Genomic DNA, 22570 nt, shown 5'->3' with positions numbered 1-22570 from the left:
TTTTGGGGGACAGGAGGCGGGCAGGTGTGGAGGATTCCCTGGTCCTGAATGGGGTAACTGTGCCCCTGAAGGACCAGGTGCGCAGCCTGGGAGTCATTTTGGACTCACAGCTGTCTATGGAGGCACAGGTCAGATCTGTATCCAGGGCAGCTGTTTACCAGCTCCATCTGGTACGCAGGCTGAGACCCTACCTGCCTGCGGACTGTCTCGCCAGAGTGGTGGATGCTCTGGTTATCTCCCGCTTGGATTACTGCAATGCGCTCTACGTGGGGCTACCTTTGAAGGTGACCCGGAAACTACAACTAATCCAGAACGCGGCAGCTAGACTGGTGACTGGGAGCGGCCGCAGAGACCACATAACACCGGTCTTGAAAGACCTACATTGGCTCCCAGTACGTTTCCGAGCACAATTCAAAGTGTTGGTGCTGACCTTTAAAGCCCTAAATGGCCTCGGCCCAGTATATCTGAAGGAGCGTCTCCACCCCCATCGTTCTACCCGGACATTGAGGTCCAGCGCCGAAGGCCTTCTGGCGGTTCCCTCACTGCGAGAAGCCAAGTTACAGGGAACCAGGCAGAGGGCCTTCTTGGTGGTGGCACCTGCCCTGCTGAACGCCCTCCCACCAGATGTCAAAGAGAACAACAACTACCAGGCTTTTAGAAGACATCTGAAGGCAGCCCTGTTTCAGGAAGCTTTTAATGTTTGATGTATTATAGTATTTTAATATTCTTTTGGAAGCCACCCAGAGTGGCTGGGGAAGCCCAGCCAGATGGGCGGGGTATAAATAATAAATTATTATTATTATATTATTATAACCTAAGGCCCGGGGCCCGGATGCGGCCCATTCGCCTTCTCAATCTGCCCCAGATAAGGTTCCTGTATACTCATACGCTTTTCATACCGGTAGACAACTGCATTGGATCATCTAGTCCAGCGGTTCTCAACCTGTGGGTCCCCAGATGTTGTTGGAATACAACTCCCATCATCCCTAGCTAGCAAGGTCAGAGCTCAGGGATGATGGGAGTTGTAGTCCAACAACATCTGGGGACCCACCGGTTGAGAAACGCTGATTCTAGTCCAAGGGTAGGCAAACAAAGGCCGGGGGGCCGGATCCGGCCCAATCGCCTTCTAAATCCGGCCCACGGACAGTCTGGGAATCAGCATGTTTTCACATGAGTAGAATGTGTCCTTTTATTTAAAATGCATCTCTGGGTTCTTTGTGGGGCCTGCCTGGTTTTTTTTTACACGAGTAGAATGTGTGCTTTTCGAATTCTTTCTTAAGAATGACCAGAAACTGTTTTTATATGCAACAAGCAAGGTTATTGTTGACCCAGGTTTGGAAACAGCAAGAAATGCCAACAAGAGTGGCAATACAAGGTTAGAAGAATGGCGACAGAAGGTAATGGGATACGCTGAAATAGCTAAATTAACGGGGAAAATAATAACAATAAGAAGTAAAAATGTATAAAGTGACCAATGTAACTAACAGTATTTATAATGAATACAGACAGACAGCAAGAATTGTATATATAGAAAGATTTACCGTATTTTTCGCTCTATAACACGCACCCGACCATAACACGCACGTAGTTTTTAGAGGAGGAAAATCTGTAGGCACGCCACCCGTAGGCATTCCCTCCATAACACGCACAGACATTTCCCCTTACTTTCTAGGAGGAAAAAAGTGAGTGTTATGGTGCAAAAAATACGGTATTTGTCTACAGACATTTTATGGAAGATTATATACAAATTGGATAAAGACAATGCGAAAAATCAAGAGATGACACAAAAAAGCCAGAAGAAGGAAGGAGGGAAGTCAGCTCTTAGGAGCAAGTATAAATGTAAAAAGTAATGTAATATGTGTATGTATAGTATGTAACTAAAAAACTAATAAAGATTATCTTGCAAAAAAAAAGAAAAAAGAATGTGTGCTTTTATTTAAAATGCCTCTCTGGGTTATTTGTGGGGCACAGGAATTTGTTCATTATTTTTTCAAAATATAGTCCAGCCCCCCACAAGGTCTGAGGGACGGTAGAGCGGCCCATGGCTGAAAAAGGTTGCTGACCCCTGATCTAGTCCAAACCCCTTGCAATGCAGGAATATTCAGCTGCTGCCCGTGACGGGGCTCGAACCTGCAACCTTGGCATTCTCAGAGCCACGCTCTAACCAACCCAGCTGTCGTTTTCCTCTGGGTTTGTTTCATTTGACGTTTTAACGTGCCGCAAACCGCCTTGAGTTATTTTCCTTTAAGGTACAAAGCAGTACAGGAATGAAACGGGGAATAAAAGCAACAGTGTCTGCTAGAGGCAAAGCAATTAATTGCTTAATCGAAAAAAGGAAATTCAGAAGAAGGGGGAAAGGAGGGGAAGCGGAGGAGGAGGAGTCTAATAATAATTCCTCAAAGCAGCAGCAGTTTCCACAGTGGAACGGCTGAAGTGAGCATGCTGGGCTGGGTTTAGTTGACTCAACTTTTCTCCAGGTGCCGGGGGGGGGGGGAATTGCAAACTTTCAGAAGGGGGAGAGAAAAAAGAAACGGAAGAGGTTCTTTTTGCAAAGAGGAGGGGAGATTTCTGGGAAGTAAACAGAGAGGCGAGCAAGAGGCAGAAGGGGTCAAGGGATCGTTTGCTGGGCGCTGCCAGGCGGCCTCTGGTTTCTGTTCCCTTGCAGTTAGAAAGCCCTGCCCCTTAAGTGTGGGGAGGAATAGGAAGGGGAGAGGCCATCCGAGGCTCCGGTTTCCAGAAAGGAAAGTAAACTTAGGATCTGCAAAAAGTGCCCCCCCCTTTCCTTCCCTGCCCCGGCATGGCCAATCAGGGCACAGCGAGGCAAAGGCGCACCAAATTAGGCAAGTGAAACAGCTACCAAAGCAAGAAGGGGGGGGCGGGGGGAGAAAGCTGAGCTGATGAGATCAGACTCCCAAGGGAGGGGTGGGGAGGAAGGGCTAGGAGTCCCCACCCACCTCGCTTTCACAGAAGGATTGCTGACATTCCTCGAAGACGAGGAGGAGAAGTTGCTCCCACAAAAGCAGCCAACCCCAAAGAACCACATTTCCAAAAAGACCAGTTTTCTTGCAGAGGGTCAATGGGCAAGGGGGGGGGGGTTTGTCGCCGCTGGACAGGGGCTGCGATTCCGACAGCCGGCCAGCTGGAAGCAACCTGGAAAAATGCTAAGCAGGCACTATTCCTGTTTTTGTTTTTAGCTCCAGGTTCCTGCGACACGAGAGGCGCTGTGGGTTAAACCACAGAGCCTAGGACTTGCCGATCAGAAGGTTGGCGGTTCAAATCCCCACGACGGGGTGAGCTCCCGTTGCTCGGTCCCTGCTCCTGCCAACCTAGCAGCTCGAAAGCACGTCAAAATGCAAGTAGATAAATAGGTACCACTCTGGCGGGAAGGCAAACGGCGTTTCCGTGCGCTGCTCTGGTTCGCCAGAAGCGGCTTAGTCATGCTGGTCACATGACCCGGAAGCTGTACGCCGGCTCCCTCGGCCAATAAAGCGAGATGAGCGCCCCAACCCCAGAGTCGGCCACAACTGGACCTAATGGTCAGGGTTCCCTTTACCTTTACCTGCAACAGAGGGGTAGGCTGCCTCTGGGTGTGGAGGCTCCACTGAGCTCACGGTAGCTGAACGGTTCTGCTATCGACCCCGCAAATCTGCCTAACCCACAGCCATCAATCACCGGAGCTTGCGGGAGCAAATCCTGCAAGCTAAAAATTGTGCAATGCGAAGAGACAGAAGCGCCACTTTGGGCCCCCATAGGCAGGGAACTCGTACTGTACTATTTCCAAAGGGCTTCTTCCCCCTTGTTTTGTCCTCTCAAAACAGCCCGGCAAAGTGGCTCAGGCTGACCGATGGTTGACCAGGAAGCTGCCTTCTACAGAATCAAGACGAGGGACCCAGGCACCTCAGTGCAGGCTGCACTGGCCGGCAGCTGCTCTTGAGCACTTCCAGCGAGGAAGAATGTGTCTCAGCCTTGCACCACCTGCAGGGACGGAGCCTGTGGCGTTCTGCATGCAAGACAGCTGCCTGCTTGCCTTTAATGCACAAAAAGCACATTATTATTATTCAAATACAGTGGTACATCGGGTTAAGTACTTATTGCGTTCCGGAGGTCCATACTTAACCTGAAACACCACTTTAGCTAATGGGGCCTCCTGCTGCTGCTGCGCCACCGGAGCATGATTTCTGCTCTCATCCTGAAGCAAAGTTCTTAACCCGAGGTACTATTTCTGGGTTAGCTGAGTCTATAACCTGAAGCGAATGTAACCTGAAGCGTATGTAACCCGAGGTACCACTGTATACTGAAGGCGGCCGATCTTGTTCATGTCCGGAGGAAGAAAAGCAGTTTAGAGGAAACCTCGAGAGGTGTGCACAGAAAGGGGATGTTTGTAAACAAGAACGAAAAGGTTGAGCAAAAGAAGGAAACCTCAAGAAAGAGTTCTGCGGGCTTTTTTTCCAAGAAGCTCAGATAGTTTTGCTTTTTGCTGAAGCCCCAGCAGATGTTAAAAGCGCTGAGCATCTCGCAGCCCTTTTCTTGCAAGGCTCGGCGGGAGAAGCCAGGGCTGTTGTCTTCAAAGGGGGGGGGGAGCAGAGGAGATATTATGATCCTGGGGTCCCTTCCAATTCTATGAGGGGGGCAGCATAAAAAAATATGCAGGTTATGCGCTGGGTTGCTTTGCCCCCCTCCCTCAAAGCGGCAACCTGGAAACCAATCCCCAAGGTGTGGTTCTTTGTCGGAGCTGTGTTCGAGAGAGGGAGGGCGTCAGGTGACGAAACCGCAAAGGCTGCTTGCGGAAGGGGCTGGAAACAGAACTTGCTGCCCAGCGTTTCTCCTGTTTTCACACATGCAAGCTTTGGAACCGAGTCCTTGTAGAGGACAAGGATCCTGAGAAAGGGTAGCCAAATTCTGTGCGATTGCCATAAAACTTAGGGAACGAGCTGTGCTATCATAATGATTAAAGCCTGCTTAAATGATAATTTTAGGTTATATGTTAGCGACTAAGTTTTAATTTATATATATTTTTAACTGTTGCTATATCTGTATTGTTCCTGTGATACCTAACTGCAAATTCAAATGTATCCCTATCGTGTTTTATGGCTTCCTTGATATTGTATGTGGGCTGAAACTGGTCTGTGACCGAAATAAAAATAAAATATTCACACATGCAAGCTTTGGAACGGAGTGACGGAAGGCACATGGGGGCTGCTTCTCTTCCAACCCCCAAAGGAAGGGGCAGGAAAACCCAGGGAGATGCCTTCTGCCAGGGCAAACAATGAGCCCACCTCTGCCTCTCCCAGCCTTTCCCCAACCTGCTGCCTTCCAGATGTTTGGACTACAGCAGCCATCAGCCAGAACAGGCCTGCCACTTGGGGCTGATGGGAGTTGTAGTCCAGAACATCTCACCCCCCTGGAGAGCTGTGGGGATGCTTAAAGGGGTGCGAAGAGGCAAGGGGGCTGCAGGGGGTGCAAACGACGAACAGAATTTGAAAAGCTGCTGCCACCGGACCAAGGGGTTGGATTAATTAAACTGGATAGTTTTAATTGCACTTGGAATAAATGTGCAATTGACTGTTTTGGCCGATCGATGACTTAAGAGCATCCTTCTTCAAAGATGTAAATCTCCCAGCTGAGAGATTGACTGGGTATGTGATTAACTTTTTATTAGGGGACAGATCATCCCCCTCATTTCTGAAAAACTGGGCTGTTTTGCCTATAGAGTGGCGATTTTAAGGAGAAAAGTTTCTGGGGCTACGTTAGGTTCTTCAGGGGAACATACTCTTACCTGGCGGAATTACCTGGTTTTAATAATGTGTTTTATGCATTTGCTCTGTAATGGCTTTGGCTGCGCGGATAAATAACAATCGCCCTATTTGTTACCTCTCTTGAATGTTATTGTGTTGTTATCATCCTTCGGGGGCAGTGCAAACCGCTATTCTGAATAACGCAAAGGGCAGGAGGCAAAGGGGATGAGTTTATGGCAAGAAGAGGGCAGTGGCCCAAACCACTTGGTCTAGGGAGCATATTCACCCAGTCCTTTACCAGTTGCACTGGCTCCTGTGGAGTACCGGGTCAGGTTTAAGGTGCTGGTCTTGACCTTTAAAGCCCTCTGTGGCTTAGGGCCCTCGTATCTACGGGGCCGCCTCTCCTGGTCTTCCCCGCAGAGGACCTTAAGGTCCATGAATACCCATAGTTTAGAGGTCCTGGGCCCTAAGGAAGTCAGACTATCCTCCACCAGGGCCAGGGCCTTCTCAGTGATGGCTCCGACCTGGTGGAATGCTTTGTCCCATGAGACCAGGGCCCTGCAGGATTTAACTTCCTTCCCCAGGGCCTGTAAGACTATTCCGCCTGGCCTTTAATTTGAACTTAGCCTGATCTTTTATTCCCCTTCCTCCCCTCCCCATCCCTCTTTATGAAGATCACCCGCTCTGGGATCCCACAGCTGGTTCTCCCCTGGTCTCCTCGCTGGCCCAAGTGGGACTAATTCAGCCAGCTAGCCCTGGTGATCATCGAATGTTTATTGGATGGATTTCCCTCCAAATTGATTTTTTATTTTATTGTTATGCACGCTGTATACCGTATAGCCAATGTGGTGTAGTGGTTAAGAGCGGTAGTCTCGTAATCTGGGGAACCGGGTTCGCTTCCCCGCTCCTCCACATGCAGCTGCTGGGTGACCTTGGGCCAGTCACACTTCTCTGAAGTCTCTCAGCCCCACTCACCTCACAGAGTGTTTGTTGTGGGGGAGGAAGGGAAAGGAGAATGTTAGCCGCTTTGAGACTCCTTCGAGTAGTGATAAAGCGGGATATGAAATCCAAACTCCTCTTCTTCTATTTTATGCTGTGGGGGTTTTTTTGTAGCATCAATTAAGTGTTTTAAATTTGTTGTTAGCCGCCCTGAGCCCGGTTTCCTGAACCGGGAAGGGTGGGGTATAAATAAAAATTGATTATTATTTAGGGTCACCAAGTGGGCTAGCAGTCTGTGCATTGCCAGGGAGATATGGCCGCTCCCTCTTGCAGGAGCCCTGCCCCACGTCGCTCCCTACAGCAGGCATGTCCAAAGTCCATTTTGGGGGCCTAATCTGGCCCCCTGGTCGGTTTCATCCAGCCCCAGCGGCAGTTTATTTTCTTGAGGTCAAATCCTAGAAAAAAGCTCAACAACTTCCAAGCCTAAAAAAAGCTCACGCATGTTCATGTCATCAAATCTGGCCCTCTTTGAAAGACGTTTGCCCCCCCCCCTGCCCCCACAGCAAGCTCAGGCCTGCAGGTGTCAACAGAGAGACAAGGGCAGGACTACCTTCACGTGCAAACACTGAAGGCAGGAGATAAATCGCAGGAAGAGAAGCAACAGCAGCCTCTCTCTCTTCCAAGCCTGGCCGCCCTGGGTCTCCCATTTATTTGGGCGTATCGGAAAGGCAGGAATGGCTTTTAACCCCAATTGATGCTTTTGAATTATGGTGCTGGAGGAGACTCTTAAGAGTCCCATGGACTGCAAGAAGATCAAACCTCTCCATTCTGAAGGAAATCAGCCCTGAGTGCTCACTGGAAGGACAGATCCTGAAGCTGAGGCTCCAAGACTTTGGCCACCTCAGGAGAAGAGAAGACTCCCTGGAAAAGACCCTGATGTTGGGAAAGATAGAGGGCGCAAGGAGAAGGGGACGACGGAGGACGAGATGGTGCGACAGTGTTCTCGAAGCTACCAGCATGAGTCTGACCAAACTGCGGGAGGCAGTGGAAGACAGGACTGCCTGGCGTGCTCTGGTCCAGGGGGTCACAAAGAGTCGGACATGACTAAACAACAACAAAGTTTCACACTGGGTGGCTTCTGAGTGACCCACGACAGAAGCCGCCCTGGTATTTCGCCAGCTGATCTGCTCAGGATGGCTCTGTTAACCATCCCTGCCTTTCCGAATTCTCCTGAGTATAGGCTTTTCTCGGAGACCTTCTCCAGGCTGAGATTCTGCTCTGCTGTGGACGGGCAGTTATCTCTCAGGTAGTGCGAGAAACTCAGATATATGAACTAATCGCCAAATGGAACCTTAAACCGGGGTTGTGGATGCCACAATGGAATGTCCTAGTGCCTTTTTTAAAAAAGGGGGGCCGTTGTTGTTAACTTCATTTCTATACCGCTTTATATTTTAAAGGGGGGGGGGAATCTCTAAGCAGTTTACAACACATTAAAACTTCAAATAAGACAATGCAAAATGAAATAAATTCAAGCTTCAAGGAAAACAGTTCTGGTCCTGCTCTAAGGGACATTTTGCTTTCCCCATATTTATTTACCTACTTAATTTATAAAGCTGCCCCATAGAAGAAGGACTCTAGGAAGCCAGTGGGGGGGGGTAGTGGTGAGAGGGTCAGATGAAGACCTGAGAGATCAGGGTTTGAATCCCCACCCAGGCAGGAAGTTCACTGGGTGACCTTGGAGTCAGTCACAGCCTTTTAGCCTACCTCACAGGACTGTTGTAGCGATTAACGGAGGGGTGAGTTCAGCCATGTCCTCCTTGGAGGAAAAAGTGGGATATAAGGGTGAAAAATAAGCTATTCTGCTAACCTGCTTCAGAAAGCTGGAGGGGCCAGCCAGATGAAGATGTCCGGCGCCAACCTGGAGTCCAGAAATCTCCACGTGGTCGCAAATGGTCCCGCGCCACTTGCAAAATGCACCTGGCGCCCAGGGAGTTTCTAAGACTGCTCCCTGGCAGACTCAAGGGCTCCTGTGACTCCAGCCGTTGCACAGTAGGGAGACAAAGGTGGGTGCCAAGTCTCGCTGCCCCCCTTTATCTCATTTGATGCATTTATATTCTCCCGTTCGGCCAAGGCGCTCGCTCAAGGCAGGTTACAACTCAAAATGCAATAAAACAAATAAATGGTTCAAAGTATTAAACGTCAAGACTCCTCTCAGGCTGACGGATGGTTCTCTTCATGGGAGCCCATGGCGAGCGCTCCCTGAACAGAGTCACATTAAACCGCTGATTAGAACAAACCACGGTTCAATGTGAACAAGCAAGTCGCCTTCTCGACTTTGCAACACACACACCCCCCTTCAAGGGAGCCGGAGCAGAGAACAAGGAGTTGTTCCAGTTTAGCTTCGCAAGAATTCCGGCGGCAATTCAGCAAGAGTCATGGTTCTGTGAAGATTGGAACTCAGGTCCAACAGTATCACTGCGTCCTCACAGTGCCGCGACACAAAATACAGTGGGACCTTGGTTTAAGAACAGCTTGGTTTACGAACAATTTGGATTAAGAACGCTGCAAACCCAGAAGTAGGTGTTTTGGTTTGTGAACTTTGCCTTGGAAGCAGAACATGTTCTGCTTAATGATGAGTGTGTTCCACGTGTAAATTGAGTCCCCTGCTGCTATGGGAATGGTTTAAGAACGCTTTGGTTTAAGAACAGACTTCCGGAACGGATTAAGTTTGTAAACCAAGGTACCACTGTACTGCCCGGTCTGAAAATCACCACTTGGCATGGCTACTGGGTAGCAGAGGAGCCCCCGTTTCCTAGCAATCCTGGAAAACCCAGCCCCACACCAGGGCAAATGGCTAGAAAGCAAAGTTTGATAGAAAGCAGAATTTGATGTATAGCCCTCTTCATGGGCGGACTCAGAGCAAAAACACGCTCCTGTGCAAAGAAGGAGCGGTTTAGAAACAAAACATAAAAGTAATCCATTAACAACTTGGTTCCATCAAGATGCCAGCAAAGCAGACAGGGTAATGTTATGTATACTTTGCTTGCTGCTCAATTGGCACAGAGCTTCACAAAATATGCATCATAACAAATCCCTTCTTCCGCCTCCACCATGTGCCTTGGTTTCCATACAACCACAGAGTCCCTGTGAAGAAAGTTGGTGTAAATTTTAATTTGTTTCGGTACTGTAACTTTTTGTACGCTTTGATATTGTTGCCATTTTTTCTCCATTTCTCTTTTTGCAAACTGCTTTGAGGTTTTTTTGTTAAAACAAACAAGCAGTGCACATGTTTTATGACACAAAGAAACAAACCTAACTTTACTCGGGCATCTTCTATACGAGAGCCAGTCTTGCTCTGAATGTTACATAGCGGTTCTCAAACTTTTTTCTCTCTGAGCCATACTTGCAGAACAAAGATTTGCTCGTGCCACACTGATTTTTTAATCGACAAGAAATCACAAAAAGCAGCAGCTCCTAGCAGTCCTTGGTTTAGAACACGAAAGACTTTCTAATATGATCATGGGGAATCCAGAAAGTATGAAACAATGCAGCTACATAAGAAAAGGAGCCATTCCCAAAATATAATACTGAATGTTCTCGAATATTCGGGCCACATTTCCCATCCTCTCCTGCCACACCAGGGTGGAGAAGCCCTGCTCTAGCACGACCCGGGAGAAGCGTAACTTGGCCGGGTTTCGTGATAGAGCCCGTTTAGTTTGGGGTGGCAAAACATGCTTTCCCCCATCGCTGGAGTGAGCAGGGGTAATTTTAGCCATCACTCCAATGGTATCCCCATGGGGCGAAAGGGGGGGTGGGACTTGACGTCCTCTAAAAGGAGTGCCAATTGTATTCTGTGAACTGCCCAGAGATCTTTTGACGAAGGGTGACATGTAGATTTAATAAATACCCTGGTTCTCAAATGCCTTGGTTCTCAAACACCGAAAACCTGGAAGTAAGTGTTCCAGTTTTCAAATGTTTTTCGGAAGCTGAACGTCTGATGTGGCTGTTGGTTATTGTTTCCGGGGTGCCTGCACCAATCAGAAGCTGCGCCTTGGTTTTCGAACATTTCGGTAGTCAAACGGACTTCTGGAACAGATTAAGTTTGGTGCTTTTGCTTTTTAATTTGCGTTTTTGTTTTCGAGGCTTTTTCAGTTAATTTGTTTTTGTGACTGTGTGGAAGCCAGTTCAGCTACTGATTGATTGATTGTGTGACTGCAGAAATGGATAAAAGCCCCCCATCCAAACAATGACTATCATCAGTGCAGGTAAGAAAAAAAAATAAATTTCATTTTTATCATCTGCAATACTGTCTTATTTATTTTGTAGTACAGAACATTGAATATTGCTTTCGTTTTCGTCCTTCCCTTCCACCAGTTTTCCTATTCCATTCTATAGTTTACAGATTCTTTAATTATAAAAATTCATGTAAAATTCATGTTAAATTGCTGTTTTAGAGGTTGTTTTTTTAAAGTCTGGAACGGATTAATCTGTTTTGCATTACCTTCTATGGGAAAGTGTGCCTTGGTTTTGGAACGCTTTGGTTTGGGAACCGACTTCCAGAACGGATTAAACCACTGCTTGCCTAGAGTCTCTGCAGCGCTAGCCGCCTCTTCATTGCCCTGACCCACCAAAATGGCAGGCCTTTCTCTCACTCTGCGCATCAAACACATGAGCGATGGGTTCCTTTGGGGGGGGGAAGCGCCCTCAAACTGGTCCTGCAATTGCGATTTGGTGCAGAATAGCAAAGCTCCCCCCTACCTGATCGTGCCAGTGGGAGAGGGCAGGGGGCTGACCAGGCTTCGGAGGTCCGGCTCCGGAATGTGGATCTTAAGCGGCGATATCTGGGGGTAGAGCGGCCGAAGTGGAGGCGACGAGGCTGCTTCCTTCGCCTCCTCTCTGTGGTAGAGCGACGTGAACTGGATCTTGATGGCTGTGCTGGGGAATCGAATGGTACACCTGGGGAAAAGGAAGGAGAGGGAGAAAAAAGAGTCAAACGGCCAGCAAAACATTAAGGGCCAATGGTTCGAGACACGCAGCGAGGAGAGAGTCAAAGCGGCTGGTTTTCTAAGTCCCGCAGAAAAGAAAGTCCTTCTGCATGCAACGCGTAAACTATGGAACTCCCTGTTGCAGGAGGGCTGTCAGAGGCTACAACTCCCATTAGTGCCAGCCAGCAGGGCTAACTGTCAGGGAATTTGGGAGATGTAGTTTAGGACCATCTGCAGGGCAGTGTTAGAAACTCAAGATGTATCAGCTGGGGGCCAAAAGGCAACTTAAATCAAGGTTGCCACAACAGAATGCCTGTTTACCCAGGGGGTGGGTGAGTGGGTATTTATTTATGCAATTTGTATACCACCCTATGCCCGTAGATCTCAGGGTGGTTGGACTAGATGTCCTCTAGGATCCCTTCCAACACTATAGTTCTCTGATTCTATGATTTAAACTACATTGCTTGTACATCGCTCGCTCTTACAACAATTCGCTTGTACGCAAGGAGAAACACGCACTGTGGAAAAACGGAAATGTTATTAACAATGGACTAAGTCAGGGGTTTCTAAACGGCGGGCGCAAACCTGGCACCCAGAAATCTCCACAGCTGCAACTGGACCTGTGCCGGTAGGAAAACATGCCTGGGAAATTCCAAATACTGGTGCCACCCTATAATCTATAACCACGCCAACTAACAGCATCTCTCCAGGGGATTATGCGGGGGTCTTTCCCAGCCCTATCTGCAGGTGCCAATGACCAAATCTGGGACCTTCTATGAGCAAAGCAGAAGGTGGCACTATTATTATTATTATTATTATTATTATTATTATTATTATTATCATCATCATCGTCATACCTCGGGTTACAGACGCTTCGGGTTGCGTGATTTTGGGTTGTGCACTGCGCCAAACCTGGAAGTACTGGAACGGGTTACTTCCGGGTTTCGGCGCTCGTGCAGAAGCACTAAATTGCACTTTGTGCATGCGCAGAAGCGCCGAATCGCAACCCACGTGTGCACAGACGCAGCGCTGCTGGTTGCGAATGCTGCGGGTTGCAAACGTGCTTCCAGCACGGATCACGTTCGCAACCCAAACGTCCACTGTAATACATTTATATACTGCCCTATACCCAGAGGTCTCAGGGCAGTTCACAGCATAAAATTTAAATATAAAACCACAAAATATATAGTCAAAATAAAAACAACAATGCAATAATCCCTCCCCCTCCAAGCCAGGGCCCCTGCCCTAATGAAACACGCCAAAAGAAAAGGGTTTTCCTCCTCATGCCTTGTGCAGGTTGCTTTGCTCATGGTGACTGCAAGGTCTCGACTGCAAGGGAAGCCTTCTGCGTGATCACCTGGGCTGGGCTGAGCAGCCCCCCCCCCTGCAGCGATGAGACCTGCTCCATTAGCACATCAGGACCCCGAAACGCGTCTGCAAAGGTGTGCCCTTTGCAAACCGCTGCCGGAGCGTCACTGGTGCTAAATTCCCCCAGTGGGTCGGCCAGGCCAAAGCAACCTGTCCCAAAGGCAGCTGCCTTGGCTGCAAGAACTCAGAAGGCACAGATTGACACACCAGCTTCTCCTCTGTACAGTGGTACCTTGGTTCTCAAACGCCTTGGTACTCAAACATCTTGGAACCCAAACACTGCAAACCCAGAAGTGTTCCACTTTGCAAACTTTTTTTGGAAGCTGAATGTGCTCTGTTTTGAGTGTTACGCTTCCAATTTGAGGGCCACACTTCTGTTTTGAGTGTTACGCTGGGGTCTGCCTGCTTTTGCTATTTATTTTGTTTTTCTGACTGTGTGGAACCCAGTTCAGCTACTGATATTTTGACTGCGGTGCATTGTTTATTGCTTTCATTTTATGAACCTATGGTCTTGTTAGATAGGAAAATCCATGTTAAATTGCTGTTTTAGGGGTTGTTTTAAAAAGTCTGGAACGGATTAATCCGTTCTGCATTACTTTCATTGGGAAAGCACACCTTGGTTTTGGAACGCTTTGGTTTTGGAACGGACTTCCAGAATGGATTAAGTTTGAGAACCAAGGGACCACTGTACTCCATACAGCGGTGGAATAGCCAGAGGAGCCCCACCCGTTCTCACAAGCAAGGAATTACCAGTAGGCACTTACTTCACCCAGTGTGGCGCAGCAATTAGTAGAGGGACCATTCTCCTCTGACCCCAGCGCATAACCATCATTCTGCAAAATGAACCCCGGCTCCCCAATTTGTCTCAAAGAAGCTTGCTCAGCAAGCTTGGGAGCTGAGTGTGGCAAGAGTTTTATCGTGCCCTGAAATCACATCAAGGAAAGGGCCCATCAAACAGAAAATAAACTTCCTCAGTCATTGCCCGGCTGCTGTCCATCTATCCTTCTGAGATGAGCTCCCTTGCCCTCCGCAGCAAATTTGCCAGGGGCTTTTGGACTCACGGTCAGGATGCTGTTAGCACCACTCATATGGCTGGGGGAAGGAGGCGGCCGGGCTCCTGGGGGCAACCCCTGCAAAAACGGGAGCAGGCGGCGGAAAGCTCAACACACCGCAGCCGAGTTTGACCTACAAGCTTTTGCTGAATTGCCGCTCGCCGTTTCTAAGCTTTTTATTCGCTCCGCAGCCTCCTTCCAAGAACGCGAAAGCTTTATCGTCCGTGTTGAGTGTCGTCGCAGGCTAAGGTTCTGACCCTGTAAAAACTCAGCCATTGCTTTGTGTGATAAAATAAGTCTGCCCCCCCCCTTTTTGCACTGGACTGCCTCACAATATGACAAGCGACAATGGAGCTGTTTGTTCCACGCCATCAGCAAGCAGCCCAGATTTGCCTCTGCAGTTGGGAAGAAGCTAAAGAACCCTGCACTCGCTTGAACCTTTTTCTTGGCTTTTTCCAGCAGCAAAGCAGGAACGAGCTTAGCGAGTTTTCGCAGCCTCCGCCAGGCACCTTGGGATCAATACATCACCGCTCTGTGCAATCCCCTCGCATAACCTGCATTCCCCAACAAACCAAAACACTCCACCTGCTTTTTGCTCCAGGCAAGGCTACACCATTTCGGCGGACATTCTCCCAGCCAGCAGTTATGTCCGATGGCAACCGGCCACACGGACCTCAAACGTGCTATAAGGACGTGCCGTTATGATGGACATTGTAGCATACAAGTCAATTTTCGGCGGGCGCATTTTTCTTGCCGCCAAGACGGCTGGCAGTGCATTGCCAAGGTTACTGCTACCTCTCTACGTCTCTCTTAACAGCAGCCTCTTAAAAGGATGTGAGATCGCAATTCCAGCTCAGACAGACGCTCCGGGGTGGCAGGAGCAGAAGCCGCCGTCCTGAGTGGAAGCGCCAAGAGCACAACTCCCGTTTCTCGGGCTCACCATTGTTTTCCGTGAAGCACTCTCATTCTGGCAGTTAAGAATAATGTTTCCAAACGGGGGAAAAACAAATTAAAACTCTTGAACACGCACACCCACTCAACTCTGCCACCGTTGGCTCCTTCAGGAAAAAGTGCAGGATATAAATTCAATAAATACGTTACCGTATTTTTCCGTGCATAGGACGATTTTTTTATTTTTAAAAAATGTTAAAAATTGGGGGTCACAGATAGTGCAGAGGGGGAGATGGGTGATTGGTGGCAGCGGCGAGCAGGAGATTGTCGGCAGCAATGGGGGGGGGAGATTGGTGGCTGCGGCAAGGCCTGCTGGCGATTGGCTGCGGCTGCGGCAATTGGCAGCTGCTGGCGGGCAGACGATTGGTGGCTTCGGGAAGGCGTGCGAATGGCAGCGGCAGTCAGGCGGGTCATTTTCATCAATCCACCTCCCCAAAAGCTCAACAACTCTGAGCAATCCCCCCCCCATTTTCTTAATGGGGTTGTTCCACAAATGGGGAGCCACTGCAGAAAAGGCCCCGTTCTCATGTTGCCACCCTCCACACCTCTCGTGGGGCAGGCAACCAAAGAAGGGCCACAGATGAAGATTGCAGGGTCCGGGCCGATTGAAAATACCACTCTACCCTTGACACCCAAAATTTAAAAGCTCACAGAAGATTAATACACGCCTAAAACTTGAAGAGTGTCATAATAAACATTTGAGGCTAATGGGATTTTTCTTTTTTTAAAAAAAGAAATGCAATTACTTTGCTGTCCTTCCCCCTTAATTTCAAAAGAATGCATGTTCCCCCCAAAAACGTCATTCGTTTTCAACTGCTGAACTGGAGGGGGGAAATGAACAAACAGACAAACAAACAAACAAACAAACAAACAAACAAACAAACAAACCCTGTTCCTAATAACAATAGTAAAGGAGAATAGCAGAAAGGAAAAAAAAGGATTCCTTTGTGAATCCCTTCTGTAAAACACCCGAAATTCAACAGCCGCTGCCAAGAATGCATGAATAACATGAGGAATAGCAGCGTTTGAAAGCCAGAGATCAGAGAAGACGGGAGAAATAGCGGCATTATAAAAAAAAATTAAGAGAAGTGTACGGCTGTGGGAAAAATATAAGCAAACTGCAAACAAATCAACAGAGGGAGAAATAAGACTTGGGGCCTCTCCGCCGCCTCAGGCTTTCTTTTTTAAAAGAACACCTTTTCACAGTTCGCCGGGCGATAGGCGCTGTAAACAAGGCCGTATAAATAGGAAGGCTTCCATAAATCACCGCGGAACTGTAAATTCTGGAGACATCTTGCATTGCTCAATCCCTGAAAATATTTGCACTATCGGAGCTTGTTTACACGCTCGAAAGATCCAGAGGCCAGTTTGGAAGGTTGTTCTCTTGACACAATAATCCTGGCTGGGCTCACGCTGGGTTTTTTCTTTCTTTCTACAAATGGCTGTGCCCCTTTGCTAACCATCTCTGTGCGTTCCCATTGCAGGGCACCCACCCCCTTCTGCTCGGGTTTATCCCACGCAATCTGCTGTGCAAGTTGCTGTGCAAGAGCCTTCTGGCAGTTCCCTCCCTGTGAGAAGCAAAGATACAGGGAACCAGGCAGAGGGCCTTCTTGGTGGTGGCACCTGCCCTGTAGAACGCCCTCCCATTAGATGTCAAAGAGAACAGCAACTACCAGACTTTTAGAAGACATCTGAAGGCAGCCCTCTTTAGGGAAGCTTTTAATGTTTAATAGACTATAGTGGTACCTCGGGTTACAGACGCTTCAGGTTACATACGCTTCAGGTTACAGACTCCGCTAACCTAGAAATAGTGCTTCAGGTTAAGAACTTTGCTTCAGGATGAGAACAGAAATCTCGCAGCAGCGGCGCAGCAGCAGCAGAAGGCCCATTAGGTAAAGTGGTGCTTCAGGTTAAGAACAGACCTCCGGAACAAATTAAGTACTTAACCCGAGGTACCAATGCATTCTATTTTAATATTCTGTTGGAAGCCGCCCAGAGTGGCTGGGGAAACTCAGCCAGATGGGCGGGGTATAAATAATAAATTATTATTATTACAGTGGTACCTCGGTTTAAGTACTTAATTTGTTCAGGAGGTCCCTTCTTAACCTGAAACTGTTCTTAACCTGAAGCACTACTTTAGCTAATGGGGCCTCCTGCTGCTGCCGTGCCGCTGGAGCACGATTTCTGTTCTCATCCTGAGGCAAAGTTCTTAACCTGAGGTAATATTTCTGGGTTAGTGGGGTCTGTAACCTGAAGTGTATGTAACCCAAGGTACCACTGTATATAGCGTCCCAAAATTCTCTTAATGTTGGAATCTCTTTTCTTGCAACAGGAATCTCTTGGGTTGAGTCCCAGCCTCTGGAGAAGGAAGCAAACTTTCCCCATCTTCCACACAGCAGCCCTTCAGATATTTGAAGATCACCTCTATCTTCTCTTCTCCAGACTAAACATGCCCAACTCCCTCAACCATTCCTCGTAAATATTTTTAATATCACTGACGTCTTCCATGGTTGCACCTCGCCCTGGGACCTTAGGTAATATAATTCCCATGATAAGAATCTGTCTGTTCCTTTGCATACAAACCATCCATGAAGCTGTTGTTGAGCATTGGCAGGCCCAAGAATGATCTCTTCGCGGAAAATGCTTCCTGGTTTAGTACGTTAATGACTCCCTATTTTGGCGCAAGGTTGCTGTGGGGCAGTTTAATTAAACCCGACGGTGAAATTAGGGAGCAGACTGTAGGAAATGCATCCTTCTCAAGATCCACCTTATTTTGCAGAGTGAGGACCAGGGCAAACCAGGCACCCCAGCCAGATGGGCAAGGTATAAATAATAATAATAATCCTGGAAAGGTTGCTTGCACTTTCAATCGCACCCTGCGACAGCATAAACCCACAAATGCGCCCCATGACTTTTGACAGAGACTCTACTGCTAACCCCCCCCCCCATTTTTTTAAACACAGCCTGGACAGCAGGTCCACATGGATACAGAACTGATGGATACTGCAACCAACTTAAATCCACCCATTTCTATTAGTCTACTCGTGAGTGGGACTATCATTTTACCTCACCCCCCCCAAAAAAAAACCCAGGTGGAACATTAATCTAAGAAAATAAATACTGGGTTTGGTCCTGCTGAAAGATCCTTGAAATATTAAACGGTATATAAATGCTTTTAAATCAATCAATCAATCAATCAATCAATACACCAAAGAAGCAAAAGGTACAAATTCCTTTTACAGTCGTACCTTGGTTCCCGAACGCCTTGGTACTCGTACGTTTTGGCTCCTGAACGTTTGCGAATGTTTTTCGGAAGCCGAACGTCCGAAGCGGCTTCCAGTTGAGAGCAGGAAGCTCCTGCAGCCAATCGGGAGCCATGCCTTGGTTTTTGAATGTTTTCAGAAGTCGGACGAACTTCCGGAACGAATTACGTTTGAGAACCGAGAGGTACAACTGTACTGGCCTATTTGGTGTTAGCAGTTAGGCAACCGCTAGGAGCTTGGTGCTGATTTCAAGGGGGGGACGGGACCTGAAGACCCCATCATTACCCCCAGCTTCCAGAAGATTGAGATATGCAGCAGAGTGAGGTCCCCCAAATCCCACAACAGACCACCACACTGATTTGCTTCTACCATTAACCACGCTGAGTTTTAATACTACAGGAAGCGAGCTGTGCATGTTCCATGCCTCCAGCAAACAGATCAGGGCCGCCTTGTTGTTGTTGAGTCGCTTAGTTGTGTCTAACCCTTCGTGACCCCCTGGACCAGAGCACGCCAGGCACTTCTGTCTTCCACTGCCTCCCACAGTTTGGTCAGACTCATGTTCGTAGCTTCGAGAACACTGTCCCACCATCTCATCCTCTGTTGTCCCCTTCTCCTTGTGCCCTCCATCTTTCCCAACATCAGGGTCTTTTCCAGGGAGTCTTCTCTTCTCATGAGGTGGCCAAAGCATTGGAGCCTCAGCTTCAGGATCTGTCCTTCCAGCACTCAGGGCTGATTTCCTTCAGAATGGAGAGGTTTGATCTTCTTGCAGTCCATGGGACTCTCAAGAGTCTCCTCCAGCACCATAATTCAAAAGCATCCATTCTTCGGCGATCAGCCTTCTTTATGGTCCAGCTTTCACTTCCATACATCACTACTGGGAAAACCAGAGCTTTTACTATACGGACCTTTGTTGGCAAGGTGATGTCTCTGCTTTTTAAGATGTTGGACCGGCCTTAGAAAGATGCAAAATGTCTGTGGCCTTGATAACAGCACATGACACCCAAGCCTTGTCTAAGCCTGAAGGGGAAGGAGGGAGACCCCAAAACACCCCTCCCCACAGCAAAGTGCAAAACCGTTTGCTTGCTCCCCCCTCCCCTCTTCTGCATTCCAGTTAAAATATTTTTGCTCCATCTGGCAAAATTACATTTGGGCTCTTGGAGCGATGCTAAGCCTAGAAAGCGCTCAGGCCTGGCAGGATCCTCTCTGCCAAGCCCCCAAAAGGACCAAAAATAGCAAAGCTCAAAGGAAGCCCTTGTGGCCAAACACGACAATGGTGCCAGCGGTCAGGCAACACGTGCGAAGGATTCAGCTAAGCAGGACTCCTTCTTGTTCGCTAGGATTTGACGTATTAAAATAGCTCCTTGGCACACTCTCCCTCTGAATCCCTTCTGAATAAATTGGCCTTTTTTGTGTGAGCGCAAAGCCCTGAGGCAACTCCTTCCTCCATCCAAACAAAGCCTGAATATATTTGTATTTGTTTCTGCTTTGTATTTGCTAGTCAAATTGCTCCAAATTCAGACTGCGAGAGGTCCAGGGGCAGGACATACCCTGACGCCGGGGCTCTTCTAGGAAACACCGTGTTGCGCAATTCTTTGCGGATGAGCAAGTCACTTTTTCATCCCGAATCCTGTCCGGGACTCAACAGGGAGAAGCCAGGTGTTGTCTCCAGATTCACAAAGCTGTGAGCATAATGCGCACTCAGAAATTGCCTGCACCGCACAAAGCTGGGCCTTGAATACTGGATGCACCCACGAGGGCGCTGCCAATAATAGTAATAATAATAATAATAATAATAATAATAATAATAATAATAAGGATGATGTTCCAACAGAACATTAAAAACACAATAAAACATCAAACATTAAAAACTCCCTCCACAGGGAGGGCGCCACTACCAAGAAGGCCCTCTTCCTGGTTCCCTGTAACTTTGTTTCTCACAATGAGGGAGGCAGTCAGAGCACATGTGCAATGCCCAGCCCCTGCTAGACCGTCTCCACCCCCATCGTTCAGCCCGGACACTGAGGTCCAGTGCCGAGGGCCTTCTGGCGGTTCCCTCATTGCGAGAAGCCAAGTTACAGGGAACCAGGCAGAGGGCCTTCTTGGTGGTGGCGCCCACCCTGTGGAACGCCCTCCCATCAGATGTCAAGGAAATAAAAAACTATCTGACTTTTAGAAGACACCTGAAGGGAAACCTGTTTAGGGAAGTTTTTTTAAAGACTGATGTTTTAATGTATTTTTAATCTCCTGTTGGAAGCTGCCCAGAGTGGCTGGGGAAACCCAGCCAGATGTGTGGGGTATAATATATCATCCTCATTTGGGAGTGGGCATGCCTGTTTTTTGCCTGCAAAGGTAGAGCACAGTAGATATCTGCATGTGGACACATGGCTTTGCAAACACTGGGTACAATAAACCTTGCCTTCACGTTCTGTTGGTGTCATTGTTGGAAGCTGGAGAAAGTCAACATTTCGCCAGCTGGGAGTCAGGAAACAAACGCGAGAGAATCGTTTCCCGCACCGCAAAAACGTACAAAAAGCTGCTCAAAGCATGTCAACATTATGCGTCCAGGGGAATTGGGAGAAAAACAGCCTGGAAAGATCAAAGTCTGCTAGCAGATCATTTAGGCTTAAACGCTTGATGGGAGCAGCTGCAAATACAGAAAAGCCACTGGGATGCAGAATTCTGCAAAACCATTAATCTGACAATGTACTGTTTCGCTGAGAGGGGCCTTTTTGTGTGACCATGGCCAGAAGACACCCAGGGATCTGGAAGGCGTAGCAATTAAGCGTGTCCGACTACGACCTGTGAGACGGGTTCAAATTCCCATACTCGGTCACAAAGCTCACGGGTGACCTGGGGGGCCAGTTGTCGTCTCTCAGCCTGACCTACCTCGCAGGGTTAATGTAGGATCAAAAGGGGGGGGGGGACCACGTACACCACCTTGAGATCCTTGGAGGAAAAAGGTGGGATAGCAATCCAACAAACAGATGAAAATAAATGGTCAAGGCTTCCACATTTATAAGCGGCCTTTGCAGAATCAAACCATGGGGTATTCAGTCCGGACTTCAACAACCTGTTCTGCCGTCCAGATGTCTCAGACCACAACTCCCATCGATCCTAGCTTGTGGCGTTGTGCTGGCTGCAGTTTATGGGAGTTGGCGGTCTAATAATAATAATAATAATAATAATAATAATAATAATAATAATAATTTATTGCCTGCTGAGGGCCTGACTGCCAGTTGAGGGCCTGAAGGACCCTGCCCTTGCCTCTTTCCACCTGGCTTGGGATGGGGATTGACAGGCTTCACAAGGACTGCAGCTGCTTATAAATTGTTTTTAATTTTTATCTGTGTTGTTTTAAATGAGACCATCTTGGCTGCGAGCCCTAGAAGATCTGTGCCCTGCCTTGCCGGCCCTTTCCCATCTGGCCTGGGAGAGTGGAGTGCGGACTGACTCCAGCTACAAAAGCTGAACCTGTTGAACAGATTCTCAGGCTGGAGTATTGTTTCTGGGGGATTGAGAGAGCTTGTTGCTGTTATTGATATTATTGTTGTACAGTGGTACCCCGCAAGACGAACGCCTCGCAAGACGGAAAACCCGCTAGACGAAAGGGTTTTCCGTTTTGGAGGCGCTTCGCAAAACGAATTTCTCTATGGGCTTGCTTCGCAAGACGAAATCCCATAGGGAAATCTCCGGGGACCTCTTTTAAATGCTGGCGGTGGGGAGCAAAGCCTTCCCCCCCCCTTCAGAAGAGGTCCAGGAAGGCTGGCGGGGGCCGAAAGGCTTTGCTCCCCAGCGCCAGCATTTTAAAAGCAGTCCGAGATAGCAGGGAAGCGCTTCCCGCTATCCCGGACGGCTTTTGAAGGCAGGAGAGGCATGCTGGCAAGTCTCCGCCAGCAGCGGCAGCGCTGCCGCTGCTGGCGGAGCGCTCCGCGAAGCCTGGGCGCGCTAATGTCAGTGCGCACAGGCTTCGGCATGCCGGCAGAGGTCCGCGAAGCCTTGGCCGGACAGCTTTTGAAGGCAGGCGGGGGGAGCAAAGACTTTCGCCCCCGCCAGCCTTCAGAAGAGGTCCAGGACCTCTTCTGAAGGCGGGCGGGGGGCAAAAGTCTTTGTCCCCCCTGCCTGCCTTCCCAGGGGCTTTTACATTGCCCCGGACAGCGGAGAAGTCCTCCGCTGTCCCGGGGTTTTTTAAAATGCTGGGGGTGGGAAGAAAAGCCCTTATCCCCCCCCCCAGCCTTCAGAAGAGGTCCGGGGACAGACTGTCCCCGGACCTGGTCTGA

At 48.7% G+C, this 22570-nt stretch overlaps 1 protein-coding gene and 2 long non-coding RNA genes across 5 annotated transcripts in view; all 3 read right to left on the bottom strand.

The window, feature by feature from the left end:
* The window catches only part of LOC308573146, a 201984-nt gene that overhangs the window by 34895 nt on the left and 144519 nt on the right, over positions 1 to 22570 (bottom strand). The gene's annotated exons all lie outside the window — the stretch shown is intronic.
* Positions 1 to 22570, bottom strand: part of LOC308573107 — a 96106-nt gene that overhangs the window by 31446 nt on the left and 42090 nt on the right. The gene's annotated exons all lie outside the window — the stretch shown is intronic.
* The window catches only part of FOXK1 (forkhead box K1), an 84111-nt gene that overhangs the window by 27946 nt on the left and 33595 nt on the right, over positions 1 to 22570 (bottom strand). For both annotated transcript variants that reach the window (XM_081169529.1, XM_081169530.1), the window contains exon 2: positions 11433 to 11630. In XM_081169529.1, the coding sequence (XP_081025655.1) occupies positions 11433 to 11630 (198 nt within the window). The remainder of the gene's footprint in view (positions 1 to 11432; positions 11631 to 22570) is intronic.

The sequence above is a fragment of the Podarcis bocagei genome (assembly GCF_964188305.1).
Source record: "Podarcis bocagei genome assembly, chromosome: 14".
NCBI lineage: Eukaryota > Metazoa > Chordata > Lepidosauria > Squamata > Lacertidae > Podarcis > Podarcis bocagei.
The sequence above is the reverse complement of the archived record's forward strand: the minus strand, read 5'-3'. Positions and strand labels throughout refer to the sequence as shown.